The 13,082-nt window shown below is 38.9% G+C and overlaps 1 protein-coding gene across 4 annotated transcripts; it reads right to left on the bottom strand.

Annotated features, from left to right (window-relative positions):
* Positions 1-656: 656 nt before the first annotated feature.
* Positions 657-11,761, bottom strand: LOC138198236 (interferon-induced very large GTPase 1-like). Of its 4 annotated transcripts, XM_069149532.1 has the most exons (6): positions 11,687-11,761; positions 11,055-11,096; positions 9,895-9,986; positions 9,186-9,761; positions 8,310-8,369; positions 657-6,261 (listed from the first exon to the last, which is right to left on the bottom strand). In XM_069149532.1, exons 3-6 carry the CDS (start codon positions 9,974-9,976, stop codon positions 1,457-1,459), a joined length of 5,523 nt encoding a protein of 1,840 aa, XP_069005633.1. In that variant the 5' UTR covers positions 9,977-9,986; positions 11,055-11,096; positions 11,687-11,761; the 3' UTR covers positions 657-1,456. The 4 variants fall into 4 exon arrangements, with proteins under 4 accessions (XP_069005633.1, XP_069005635.1, XP_069005636.1 ...); XM_069149534.1 differs by lacking the exon at positions 8,310-8,369; XM_069149535.1 differs by lacking the exon at positions 9,186-9,761.
* Positions 11,762-13,082: the final 1,321 nt, after the last annotated feature.

The raw sequence follows: 13,082 nt of genomic DNA, 5'->3' as shown, positions 1-13,082 counted from the left end.
TTGGGGAGACGGCTTCGGGTAGGCGGCGCGCCGGAGTGCGAGGGCCTGTACATCACTGCTTGCAGTTGTAATTAAAGTTGTCTCTATGTTGTTTTGACAAAGTTTGCTTTCGATAATAGTGGTTTGGTCGTGTTAGAAACGTATCTGTCCATAATGGAGTCCTGCTAGCTCCTGGATAAACCGTGTACCAAAATGGCGGCCTTACTATCCACCATCAATTCTAGGAATGTGAGGAAAGAGTGTGTTTGTGTTTTCGCTAAATAAAAGCGGTTTGACCAAAGCAGTTATCTATATAATAATGGTTTCTATTATGATCATTGTCTAGTATCTATTGAATTTTAACACTGATTAGTCTGATGGGTCAACTGGAAGAAGAAGAAGTCTTCAGCTGACTTGCTCACATGAAGCTCTTGTTGTTTTAAAGGTTTGAAGAATGGGTTTGCAGCTTTACCAGATTTTACAATATGCCAGTGGTCATTCAATGATATGTATGATATTTGTACAGTCAGATGTGATATCGCATATAAGTGTTTTCTTCTGTTTTTTATTGATATTGTGAAAAGCCCCACATGTTGAAAAAAAACTGAGGAAGGCATAAATGTTTTGTTGTGTAAACTAATACATTTTCAGAAATGCAAAGAAACCTGGTCCCTCGGTGGATATGAAGTCGTGATTTTTATTGAATCATTATTGCTGTGAATAACACGAGAGGTCAACATCGTGACGAGAACACGCTGTAGTCATACAACTGTCTTTGTGTGCATTAAAACTCAACTTCAGCTGGTGAGAATATAATATAATTACAGGCTGATTAAAATGAGATTAACAGATTACAGTTGAAATACTTCAGTAACATAAAATAAGCTTGTTACAGTATGTCTGCTACTTTCTTTGTCATTTCAACTTTAAATGAAGATACTTTAACTTTAAGAATTGTCTCACACCGTACTAAAAAAAAATTGGTAATTTGTAATCACATGTCTCTTGAACACACAATATAAACGTTTTTATACTCGTGCAGCTTTAAATTGTACATATTTTGATTAAATTAAATTTAACATCCATCCTCACATGCAAAAACTTCACAAATCCACCTTCTTCATCCTTAAAAATAAACAACAAACAAAAGATTGCTCCTCCTTCATGAAAACCTTAGTGAAGTACTTTGTCAATGACACATATTATCTTTACAATTTGATGACTCCCTTCATTCTCTATATGACCATTGTTCCAGTGTGCTCCTGTTTCTCTGTCGTTCATTTGAATAATGCAAAGATGATTCTGTACATCAGTCAACCCTGTATTTTGTAATGATTTACTGACTGTCTACATTTGATGATAAAATCAGTAAAAGTATATGAGTGCTGTTTATAGGATTTTAATTTCTGAATAATCACGTAAAAAGAAATTGTGATTTTCAGCAGTTGTTCCGGTGTCGACTCACTACAGTAACAGTCTACGCTGAGTACGTTTCATCCAGACTTTCAATCGCTTGTTGTTTAGTGTGTGTTCTCCACTGACTGGGAATTTCTCCTCTGCCCTCGAATTTCCGACCATAGTAATTTTCCAGTTCTTGTTGAAATCGACACACAAACCATGTCCAATATGTCAGCACGGACTCATCAGGGGTAATTCTCCAGTTAGCAAACCTTGGTCCAGCAGTACGGTACTGCTTGTAAGGAACGGAGACTTCTGACACTCCATCAGGGTAAAAACTGTTATCGCTTGCAACGTCTGTTGTGCAGAAGTCAACGGACATTTCCACTGTGTTTTTGAAACCCCCACCGTTGACTGAGCCTGATCGATGGAAGGGGACGTTGTGGTCATCAGGGCTGTGATCTTCCAGGGTGTTTGTGCACACAGCTGCACAGAATGGACACGTTACCCAGCAGCATCTACACAGCTGATCGATGAGGATCTGATCAGGTTGCAGCCTAAAGTCCTTCATCTTATCCAGGGAGAGGCGGCTCATCTCTGTTTTGATGGGTACAAGGCCTTTCTCTATCTCTTCTTTAAGAAAGTCAAAATTGTTTATGTCACGGAAATTTTGACAAGAAATGGTGTCAAGTGTCAGTTTGTCTTTTAGCAAACTAGAAAATTGTTCCATCCACATGTCTGTGCCTCCTTTTTGGGTTTTGACTTCCTGTGTTGCAGTAAATAAAGCTTTGCTGACAAACTCACTGATGTCGTCCACATTGTTCTTGAGTATGTTCTGTGCTTTATGACTCTGTTCTCTGAACATGTACTTGTGCACTTCATCTTTTATAAAATTCTCTGCTTGACTTCTTGGATCTCGGATGTAGGTGATGAAACTCTTGAAGTCCTCTTTCTCTGCAAGTGACTTCAACACATGTTTCTCCAAGTTCAACCTGTTCCCACTGAATGCTGGGAAACTACACCTCATCTCTCCAGCGAGATCAATAGCAGTCTTGTTACAGACAGCCTGCACAGCGGACACCTTCAGATTTTCGCAGATCATTTCTCCAAAAACGGCAGCAGATGAGTTTCCTTTCCAGAAGCTTCTAAAAATGCTGTAATACTGATCTTTCTTGCTTTCTGAATAAGTATGTGCATTGTTGTTCTTTCTGTATGTCTCGTGAGACTGGGAAAGCCATCTTCCTGCCCTGTCAAAAACATACAGCGAGAGATCAACTGTAAACTCCTTCCTCAGTGCGTATGGCTTTTGTGATTCAAACTCTGTCACCTTCGTTTGAACATTTTGGGCCATTTCTTGCAAGTAAGTTGATCTGTAGCCTCTTGTTGCTACAGGTTTGGTCTGAATTTTTTTGAGGGATTGTTGTTCAACTTGACTGATGAAAGATCGGATCTGTTCATGTGATAAGTCACTGTTCCCTTTCTGTTGGGTTGTTGGGACAATTCCAGTCACTTGTTTAAAATAATTGAATGCACTTTTTAATACATCTGTTCCTTGTTTGCCAGTGTCCTTGTTTTCCTTTTTACTCTCATGACTCTCCTCAGAGAGATCTCGCTGTGTCTTTTGGTTCACATAATCAGAGTAGTGCCCCAGTTTTGACAAGACTTGGTATCTGTTGCTGTCTTTGCATTCCTTTATAAGACCCCACTCAAAACCAAGCAAATTAAGGACACTTATCTGATCTTCCTCCAGGGTGATGTCCTCAATGGGTTTTATACCTGCAGATAATTCACTGACCAACTCCCCCCAAACAGTGTTGAACTGACTTTTAAGTTCCTCCTCTTTTGCTTTGTCTTTTAAGCTATGAGCGAGCTCTTTGCTCTTCTGCAGCAGCTTGTTCTCAAACTCTGTCTTCTTGTCATCTAGCTTTTTACGAGCTTTCTTCTGCTGGACAACTTCATCCAGTGTTTTTTTCACTCCTTCCACCTGTTCCTCATGAAACTCTTTAATTTTCTGTTCAAATCGGCCTCTCCATTGAACCAGCATGTCTTTGTCTCTCTTATCCTCAAAGTAGAGATTCATCTCCTCTTTGATTTTTTCAAATGTTTTGCTCATTTCTGTAAAGAGATAACTGTTCTCAACCACGTCCAGTTTTCCATTTTCTATTCTGGTATGAAGCTGGTTCTCAATGGTCAGCATGTTGCTCCTCAGGGTCCAGGTCCAGGTCGCATACTGGACCTCAAGTTTTCTGTACACTGCAATTTCTAGTGTGTTTTTGAAGCTGAAAACGAATTGTTCGTTCATCAGGGCGTTCCACAGGTCCTGAATTTTTCTTTTCAAATATGAGAGTGTGATCCCGGATGACTGTGAAGCCTTGGAGAGGATGATGTGCTTCAGTTCTTGGACATTCTCACTGTAGCGTGGATTTGGAGGAGCCATCGGTGGACTTCCCTCCCAAAGCTGGGCAAAGTATTTCACATCTTTTTGCACATCAAATGCAATGACGTCACTGAAGCACTTGACATCACAGTCCTCCTCTTTGGCAGCTAGTTGAGCCATGTCATCTAGTTTTTCTTGCAGGCGTCTCTTTCCATCCATGTTTTTCTCTGCAGCTCCAATATCTGAAACATTCTGGTGAACAAACACACAACTCGGAGAAAGTTTAACTTTCTTCATCCTCATGAAAGCCTGAACAACAATCTGCAGGACATCTTGCATCTCAGCTGAATTCTCACCAAAGATGTTGATCAGTGTCATGTTTCCCAGGCCAACAAAAAATGTTGACAGTTCATTATCGTGGTGAGTAGTGGTGTTACCGGCCAACTCAACAGCTCGCAGTCCTTCAGTGTCCACCACTAGAAAATAGTCAAACTTCAACTTCAAGTAGTTCCTGATTTCCTCTGACACCTTGATCAGCTGCATAAAGGCACCCTTGGTGTACCTGCCAGCACTCACTGCAAACTGCAACCCAAACATGGCATTCAGCATTGTTGACTTTCCACTGCTTTGTACGCCCAAAACTGACAACACAAAAACTGTCTGGTCGCCAAGTTTCCTGATGACCTCCTCCAGAACACTAGAGATCCAAGTTAAAGGGGCGTAACCTGCATCACCATCCATCAGCTCCATCGGGTGTCCTGATATCATCAGATCTGCAGCCAGCTCAGGGTATTTTGACCAGTCGGTCTGCCTGTTGTGTGTTTGTTTCTTTTGAGATTTATGGGCTTCATAGATTTGTCCCATTTCTCTAAAGATGTGCTCCAAGCCAAACGTTGCTGACTGTAGTTCTTTTGATATTTGTTCAAGCTCATTTTGTTTCCTGTCTAACAGAGGAGATTTGTCATGCTTCCTCTTCAGAGCCAAGACTTCAGACCACTTTTCATCATATCTTTGTAGAATTGAAGCGAGATCATCTGTGGAGAGGGCATCTATTAAGATCTGCATCCATTTCAGGAAGTACTCTTTGTGTGTTGATGGCAGAGACAAGAGGCTTTCAGTGAATGACTTCATCAGGTTGGTGTGGGAAACAGAGCATTGTTCTTGTCGTATTTGCGTCAGTGCCTGTTCCTTCTGACTTTTCTCCTTCTCAATGTTTCCTTGGAGGTGATACAGTTCTTTCTTTATTCTGCACCACTCATGCCACAAATTGCCTTGACAAGGGAGAAACTTTTCTTTGATCTTTGAGATGTCCATCCCCTGAAGCAAATTCAATATTTTCATTGCTGCAGATTTCCCCTTTTGGCAGACTGGGTCATCTTCATCCACTCTGACTCCAGAGACCTTGGACATAGATTCAAGCTGGAACGACGTGTGTGGTCCAGACAAAGTCTTTTTAATAGTCATTTTCAGTTCTTCAGCAACATCTGACTGGCTTCTTTCTTTTAGACCCACAATGTATTTCCCTGGTTTCTTCTCAACTCCACCACAATCCTTATCAGCAACGAGAATAATAAGAGGCTTTGGAGACTTGAGAAGGGCTGAGAGGACTGCAGTGCTTTTCTGTGTAGTTGGCACAAAAACAACATTGACTGAAGATTTATCGATCAGTATTTCATGCTGTTTTTCAGTCATTAGAGCATCACCGTGAAGATTACAGAAGGCAATGCAGTCAGTGAAGGAGTCATTGGGGTTTCCAGCAGGAAAGTACCAGGCAATCTCTGCGACACCATCCATCAAATGGCGAGATTTGGTGCTACCTTTACAGTTTCTGTGGAAGAAGGTACTGTGAGTGTCATTGATCAAAGAGTTCATGAGATGAGATTTAGACTGAGACAGTGAACCCAGGCGGAAAAATGACACCATGGGTGTTTCAGCTTTGCAGATTGGCATACTCTTCATGGTGATGGTGTCTTTATCATTGATTTCAGTTACCTTCCACGTTTTTATTATTTGTCTCAATGTCCAAAGAGGACACTCAATATCCATTGTGACTGGGTCAGGAACGAGCAAAGGTAAGGCGTACTGACACTGTGACAACTTTTTAACCATGTCCTGCTTGAGAAAGCTGTCTGAGCAGTGAAATACTGCCATTTGAACATCCATTGGATGCACATGGGTCTGTTTTGATTGATCAGAGTCTTCATCTGTGTTAAAAAATTCATCTAAGTCATTATCATCTGTGTCAGTGCTGTCAGACACCGGAGCAGACTGTGAATGGCTGACCTCAGGACTCTCCTGTTTTACAAGGATATGTCTAGCTCTGTAGTCTAACGCCAATAACGTCTGAAGAAAAGTATAGGCTAGTTCTTTCTCACACGTGTCATTGCTCGGTTTTACAGGTGGACCTATTTTAAGAAAGTCAGCTGGTGACAGCTTCTGTTGAAGTTTGTCTTGAAGGTGAAGTCTGCTGAGCAGTGTTTCAATTTCTTTCTCCACATCGACGGTACCTGCAGAACAGCAATGATATACCAGATTACCAGAGGGACAGACCATTACTGTAGGGGTAAAATATACAGTTTCAGTCAAACATTTGGAGGCACATGTTCAATTAAGGGGTTTTGATTTTTTTTTTTTTTACCGCTTTCATCAACTTAGAACAATAATGAAGACATCCAACTATAAAATAACACGTATGAAACTGAGTAATGATTGAAATTGTGGAAACAAACCAAAATTTGTTTCACAATTTAGACGACTGTTTATCTTGCTGACAGCTTTACACTACTAATGGAAGTGTCTCGACAAGCTGCATGAGTTTGTCACCTGGAAGTTTTCAGTTAACAGCTGAACCTTTTCAAAAGTTTACTGGTGAAATATTTTGTCTTTTTACTGAATGCAAAAGTTTGTAAACAGCAAAATAGACCTGCTCAACTACTGTACTAATCCATATTCATATTATGGCAAGAACTGCTCAACTAACCCATAAACAAAATCACATGAGCCATGTTTTCCACATGAGACACGTGATCACATGTATGACATGTTATGTAGCAAAATATGATAACATGGGGAAACTATGTGGGAAGATTTTTCCACACGTTGTTATATGTGGTACCATGTGGAAAACATATCATCACATGTAATGTGTCACAAATATTGCAACTTTTCACAAACACGTTCTCAACAAGTACAATAACATGAGCAACAAGCAATGATATGTGAACCCTCGTATGCTAAATGTTGGGGAGCCAGCGGGTCGGGGGTGGACGCAGCCGTGGAGTTTAGTAAAGTACAAAATACAACATGCACAAATCGCCACAAATGGCAACTATCGCTGTGGTCTGCTGGGGGAGCAGCATTGGAGCTGGTGACACCAACAGACTTAACAAACTGGTTCAGAAAGCCGGCTCCATCATCGGCTACAAACTGGACAGCCTGGAAAAGGTGGTGGAGAGGAGAACGCTGAACAAACTATTATCCATATTGGATAATCCTGACCACCCTCTCCACCACCTGCTGCAGGGACAGAGGAGCACTTTCTCCAAAAGACTCCTCCAGCTCCGCTGTCACAAGGACAGATACAGGAGATCATTCCTGCCGACCGCAATAAGACTTTACAATAAGTCACCTCTGGCAAAATCCATCACACAACAATAACACTGTTGTCTGTTTTTCTTGGTTGTTTGTATATAATATATAGAGATATATATACTGTACTGTATATACTGTGCATTTTATAATTTATATTTTATATTTTTTACTGCTATTTACTGCTATTTTATTGCTTTTCTATTATTCTATTATTATCTTATTGCTTCTGTATGCTGCTGTAGCGAAAAAAATTTCCCCTCGGGGATTAATAAAGTAACTACCTAACCTAACCTAACCTAACCTAACTAAGTTAAAACTGGCGGACTTCCTGGTGCAACGGAACATTTTTGTACATCTAGGTGTGATACATACGTCCACCGACTTTCATGCATGTAGGTAAATGTAGCCGCCGGTGCATCAGTTTAGGGGGCGCTAGCGAGCCATTTGGCCACGCCCACTCACTTTCATGAGTTTTGTAGAGCAGTTGTTTATGTAGAATAATAATAATAACGCAGAATAATAATAATTCCTTACATTACAATGGAGCTTTCACACCATTCGGTGCTCCAATGACAAACACATTGGTTCCACATCAATTTTCACATATAATCCCATTGGTTTCATGTGTAATCCGATGGTTTTCACATAGGACAAGGTTGGGGTTTCCCATGAGAATAGACATGGGTGTCTCTCAGCACATGTGGGACCTCCTTCAAGACTGTTGGAAAAGCTCCAGGTGATGAACTTATTTAGCTCGTCCAAAGAATGAAGAGTGTGTGAAGCTGTTATCAAAGCAAAATCGGGCTACTATACTGAAGAATATCAAATTTAAAACATATTTTTTACTTTCACTGTTATTCCACACGTGTTATTTCATCACTTCAGTCGTTAAACAATGTAGAAAATGGTCAAAATAATTGGGTTATGTGTTGCTGCACAATCAAATTCTTAATTAAAATCTTACCTTTGCTCTTGGTCTCAGATGGTCCAGACGTGACTTCAGTTGAAATCTCCATTTCTTCTTCTGCAGGTTTTTTTTAAAAATAACAGTAAATTGACTGAGAATCTTGCAATATATTCAATAAATAAAATTAATATCTAACTTTTCTTTCTTAAATTTATTTCTTGCAAAGACATAATATCACCCCTTTCAGGCCAGAATGAACGAATTTGAAAGATCTTAGTCTTTTTGTTTGCTGAACCACAGGAGGTATGTAACAATTAAGGTATTTAACTGATTAATAGGGTTTTTTTTCATCATTGGGCTTCATGTTCATCTGTGGTTAGTGGTTTTATCAAGTCCTAATGAAATAAAAAAAAAAATAGGTCATTTGTCAATGTAAGCCAAAAAGAAAAATACTATTTGAGATGTATTTACACGGGTCTGGGCAGAAGTACATTAAATTGAGTCACAGCGCCGCCTGCTGTTGTAGAGGGCAAATTACTCAAAACATTTGTGAGAAGATACTCAATACAATGATGAAAGTAAAATTGTGCCAGAAGTCATGAGATGTTTTTGTTTTTTTATACATATAAGACATGGTACATTTCTTTCTTAAGTACGGTCTATTAGAATATGATGTGTATTTGTTTGATTCATACTTTTTGTATTATCAATAAAAGCATTAGTTTGTTTAACGTGTTTTAACTATATTGTGTTTGTTAGTGAATCGTAAGGGAATTTTTTTTGAATATGTTTTGTCTGTTAAGTTTTGCCAGGAATTTAGCTCCAACGATTTGTGTTTGGAAAACCCAAAGGTTAAGGGTTGAAATAACCTCATTTCTAATGCATCAAAGCTTCGATGTATTAGAAATAAAAGTTACAAAATTATAATCTCACCTGTCCCAACTCTTTCTTCTTTGTAGGAGTTGTGGTCCAGGTGTTCTTTCTGATCTTTATTTTGAACACACATCAGTCTACTGTAGCTCTGGTGATCGTTTTCAGAGACCATGACGTCAATTTTTTCCAACAAAGATACGATCTCTTTTTCATCCGTCATAGTTCTTGTACATGTGTGGTATCTTTTTTCAGCAAAACTGCTATTAGCTTTCAGGTCTGCCAGGGCACCTTCACATTTTTCATTTGACTCATGAGTTACAACTGTCATTACATAAGAGAGAAATCCTCTCCCAAAAGTTTTTTCTAACAACTGCACTCTTGATTTGTAATGACTGTTGTGCCGTCCATATGGTACCAGTAAGAGAAAGGCATGAATTCCCTGATTTAATGGGACTCTGTCAATGTTTGGATGACCAAGCATGTTAATGACAGAGATGTGCCGACCACACAAATCATACAGTTTGGCTGAAAATTGTTCCACATTTCTTTGCTCGTCATGGTCAAGTAAGATGTTTTTTGTTCCGATCTCTATGGAATTTCTGTCACCAGTTAACAAAAGCGTGAGCTCAGGGATCACTGAAACAAACAAAACAACATCAGTAGATTAAACATTAAAATGTCAATGTTAAAGTGGTGCAGAGATTGCAGAAATGAACAAATGAAATATAATCCATAAAATCCATGTTAGTGTTCTTAATTAAAATATTACCTGTGTTATTGCTAGCAGCTGAAGCTGACTTGGTGACTGAGTGTTGAGGTTCATGGGGGTCTTCTACTGGATCACACTCCATCTTATCGGCTCTTCATGTTTGCAGTCATAAAACAAAGTAATTCACAAAAATGAAACAATATTTCAAAACTGCAAATTCACATCACCATTCAAATTATTTGATAAAATAACAAAAAGTATATCTAACACATAAAATGTTTTGATTTCACACACACACACACACACACACACACACACACACACACACACACACACACACACACACACACACACACACACACACGTTCAAAGCTCCACATGTGTGCAGCTGTCCTAACTAGTCTTTGCTTTTCCTTTCCCACACACACACACACATATGCACATACACACACTCGCACACGAGGTGTGTGAAAATTAGTTGTGTTGAGTTGGAATGATGTTGTCTAACAAAATGTGCCACAGAATTGGCCGATAATTTATATATTATGTAAAATAAAATATCAAACCAGACCGTTTCAGATTCATAAATTTGAATTGGTTTCAAAACATTTTTTTTTTACAAAACTATGGCAGGTACCAGACAGTGATGTTCCATCAAGAAATTTCCTTTGATCTCATTTATCCTAAAAATAATACACAATTTTGGCTTCTTTTTTACTCAAAAATACATTATAATTTTAGAAGAAAGGAGGTCTAATGAGGAATAATTTAAAATAGAAAGTGTAAAACCAGTGTCAGTGAGTTGGAATGAAGTTGGCTGACGAGGTCTGACACAAAAATGTGTGATAAATTTTCCATTATGCACTAATGCACTAAAAAACAGACCGGGTCAGTTTTGACAACAGGAGGACAACAGGTGTGACTATTTGCTGGCATCGGAAAATATGAAATGGTTTAAAAAACAAATTCGGACTAAAATATGACAGACACCAGTCTGTGATAATCCATTAAGAAATTAATTAAATAAAAATAATTACCAATTTTCACTTTTTGTTTCCTCAAAAATGAGTACAAATTTAATTAAAATGAGATTTATTGACCATAAATAATAATTTAAAAAAAAATGTGTAAAACCAGTGTCAATAAGTTGGAATCAAGTTGGATGAAGAGGTTTGAAAAAAAAAAAAATTGGATACATTTTTCATTATAGGACTACGCACCTTTTGTTGGAGAGCTAATTTGACCCAGACGAATGCAGCTCTCTATTGTCCGCAAAGAAAACACGAAGGTTACGATTTTATTGATAGTGGTGAAATGTTGCAAACATAATCTGAAAAGTTGTTGACTTTTCCTCTTTTTTTTTCTGTCTATTCCACGTGAGGAGACGCAACAGGACAATGTGACAAAGTCCATATGAAACATGTGCAGTGTATTTAAGAGCATTTGGCAGAAAAGGTCAAGGAAAGTTTTCTGTTTACTTGCATTGACACACCCCATTTAGACAACCAGAGCTCAAGCAAAAGTTGTACTTCTTAGAGTCTTGCTGTTAAATCATCATTTTCTAAGAGAAGGGGAGTGTCCCTGCATGACGTGTTTTTCCTGTTCACCACAAGTCACACGAAACTAAAATAAATGGATCATTAAATAGGCAGAACAAAGTAAATGTGTGTGCGTGCACTAAAAGAACATCCTCCAAAGAAGTCAAAGCAGCCAAGACTTAGAGGAAATATCAAAGTAGGAAAATGAGGTTGGTAAAAAATAAAAGAGGACACTTTCAGATACTGTACATGAACAGATTTAGCAGATTTAAGTCTGTAAGCGAAAACACAACAAAATTATTATATAAACTTACCATTTGATGCGTATTTCTTCAGCTCTGCCTGTTTTTGCAAATGTGGCTGCAGTATCACAAATCCCCCCAGTCCGCCTCCGATATATATAGAGAGCAGAGACCGTTAGATAACTAACTGTACTTCACAAACCCCTCCTATATGCCTTTAACAGATCTGATGTCATGTGATAGGTATAAGCAGCTGCAAAACTCTGCCTGCACATTACTTGTAAATCAGTGATGTTAAAACTGAAAGTGAAACTTTGAGAACTCTGTTTCCCGGAGGCCTCGTGACTTACAAGAAAACAGAGAATAGGCCTATTGAAAACATCCAAACAAGCACATACCACTGTAAGCCCTGACCAGTCTGCGATGCAGCAGCTGCGGAGAGTTTGATTACAAATACCTTCCAAATATCTACCAGGAAACCATTAATATTTAACTCGTGTTAGTCCAAAAAAGGAAGAGGGATTGATATGGTTTCAAGGTTTTAGTTTCAATTTCAACTGGTCCTGATGAATGTTTTAAAGTAAAACCAAAAACCTGAGATTTAGTTCCTCTTTCCTTTTATGGAGCCTTTTCACTGAACTGTGCTGCTAATAACCCTCCAGTTATTGTTATGTTGGTCAAAACCAGTGGTGCAAGATATTCAACAAATGTAAATAAACAAAGTCTTAAGTTAAAGCACACACACACACACACACACACACACACACACACACACACACACATACACACACACACACACACACACCATCCTGCTGTCACATAAAAAAGATTGACCAGTAAAAGTTTGCATTAGCCTGACTGACATCAGATTTTTAAGTTAGGTCATGATTGGAATCTTAAAAAATACCATTTGCATTTGCAAAATTACTATACACCGTTATATAATTACCTGCATATACATGTCAAATAAATGTTCCCAGCAAAGCTGAGTAGCTCAGTTCAGAGTTTGACCGGTTGATTAATGTACAGATAGAAAATACTGTCGTTACACTTTTTCACATCAGGTCACGTTGTATCTGTCCACACTGTTGTACAAAGTAAGTACAGAGAGCAAAATATGCCAGTATTTCTGTTTCATGCCACTTTATACTCTCCTCTACTCATGTATCCATCCATTATCTATACTTTTTCCTGAACAGACTCACAGGAAGTCTGGAGCCTATCCCTGCTGACTTTGGGTGAAGGCGATGTAAACCCTGGACAGGTGTCCAGTCCATCACAGGGCCAACACAGACAAAAACAGACAACCATTCCCATTCACACCTACAGCCAACTTAGAATCACCAATTAACCTAAAAGGCGCGTCTGGAAGCCGAAGTACCCGAAGAAAACCAGCGCAGGCACAGTGAGAACATAAACTCCACTCAAAAAGGCTCCAACTGAGCAGCAGGTTCAAACCCAAACATAA

The sequence above is a fragment of the Embiotoca jacksoni genome, unplaced genomic scaffold, assembly GCF_022577435.1.
Source record: "Embiotoca jacksoni isolate LCO1_2020_lvr unplaced genomic scaffold, fEmbJac1.0.p SCAF_15, whole genome shotgun sequence".
NCBI classification, from domain to species: Eukaryota; Metazoa; Chordata; class Actinopteri; family Embiotocidae; genus Embiotoca; species Embiotoca jacksoni.
The sequence above is the reverse complement of the archived record's forward strand: the minus strand, read 5'-3'. Positions and strand labels throughout refer to the sequence as shown.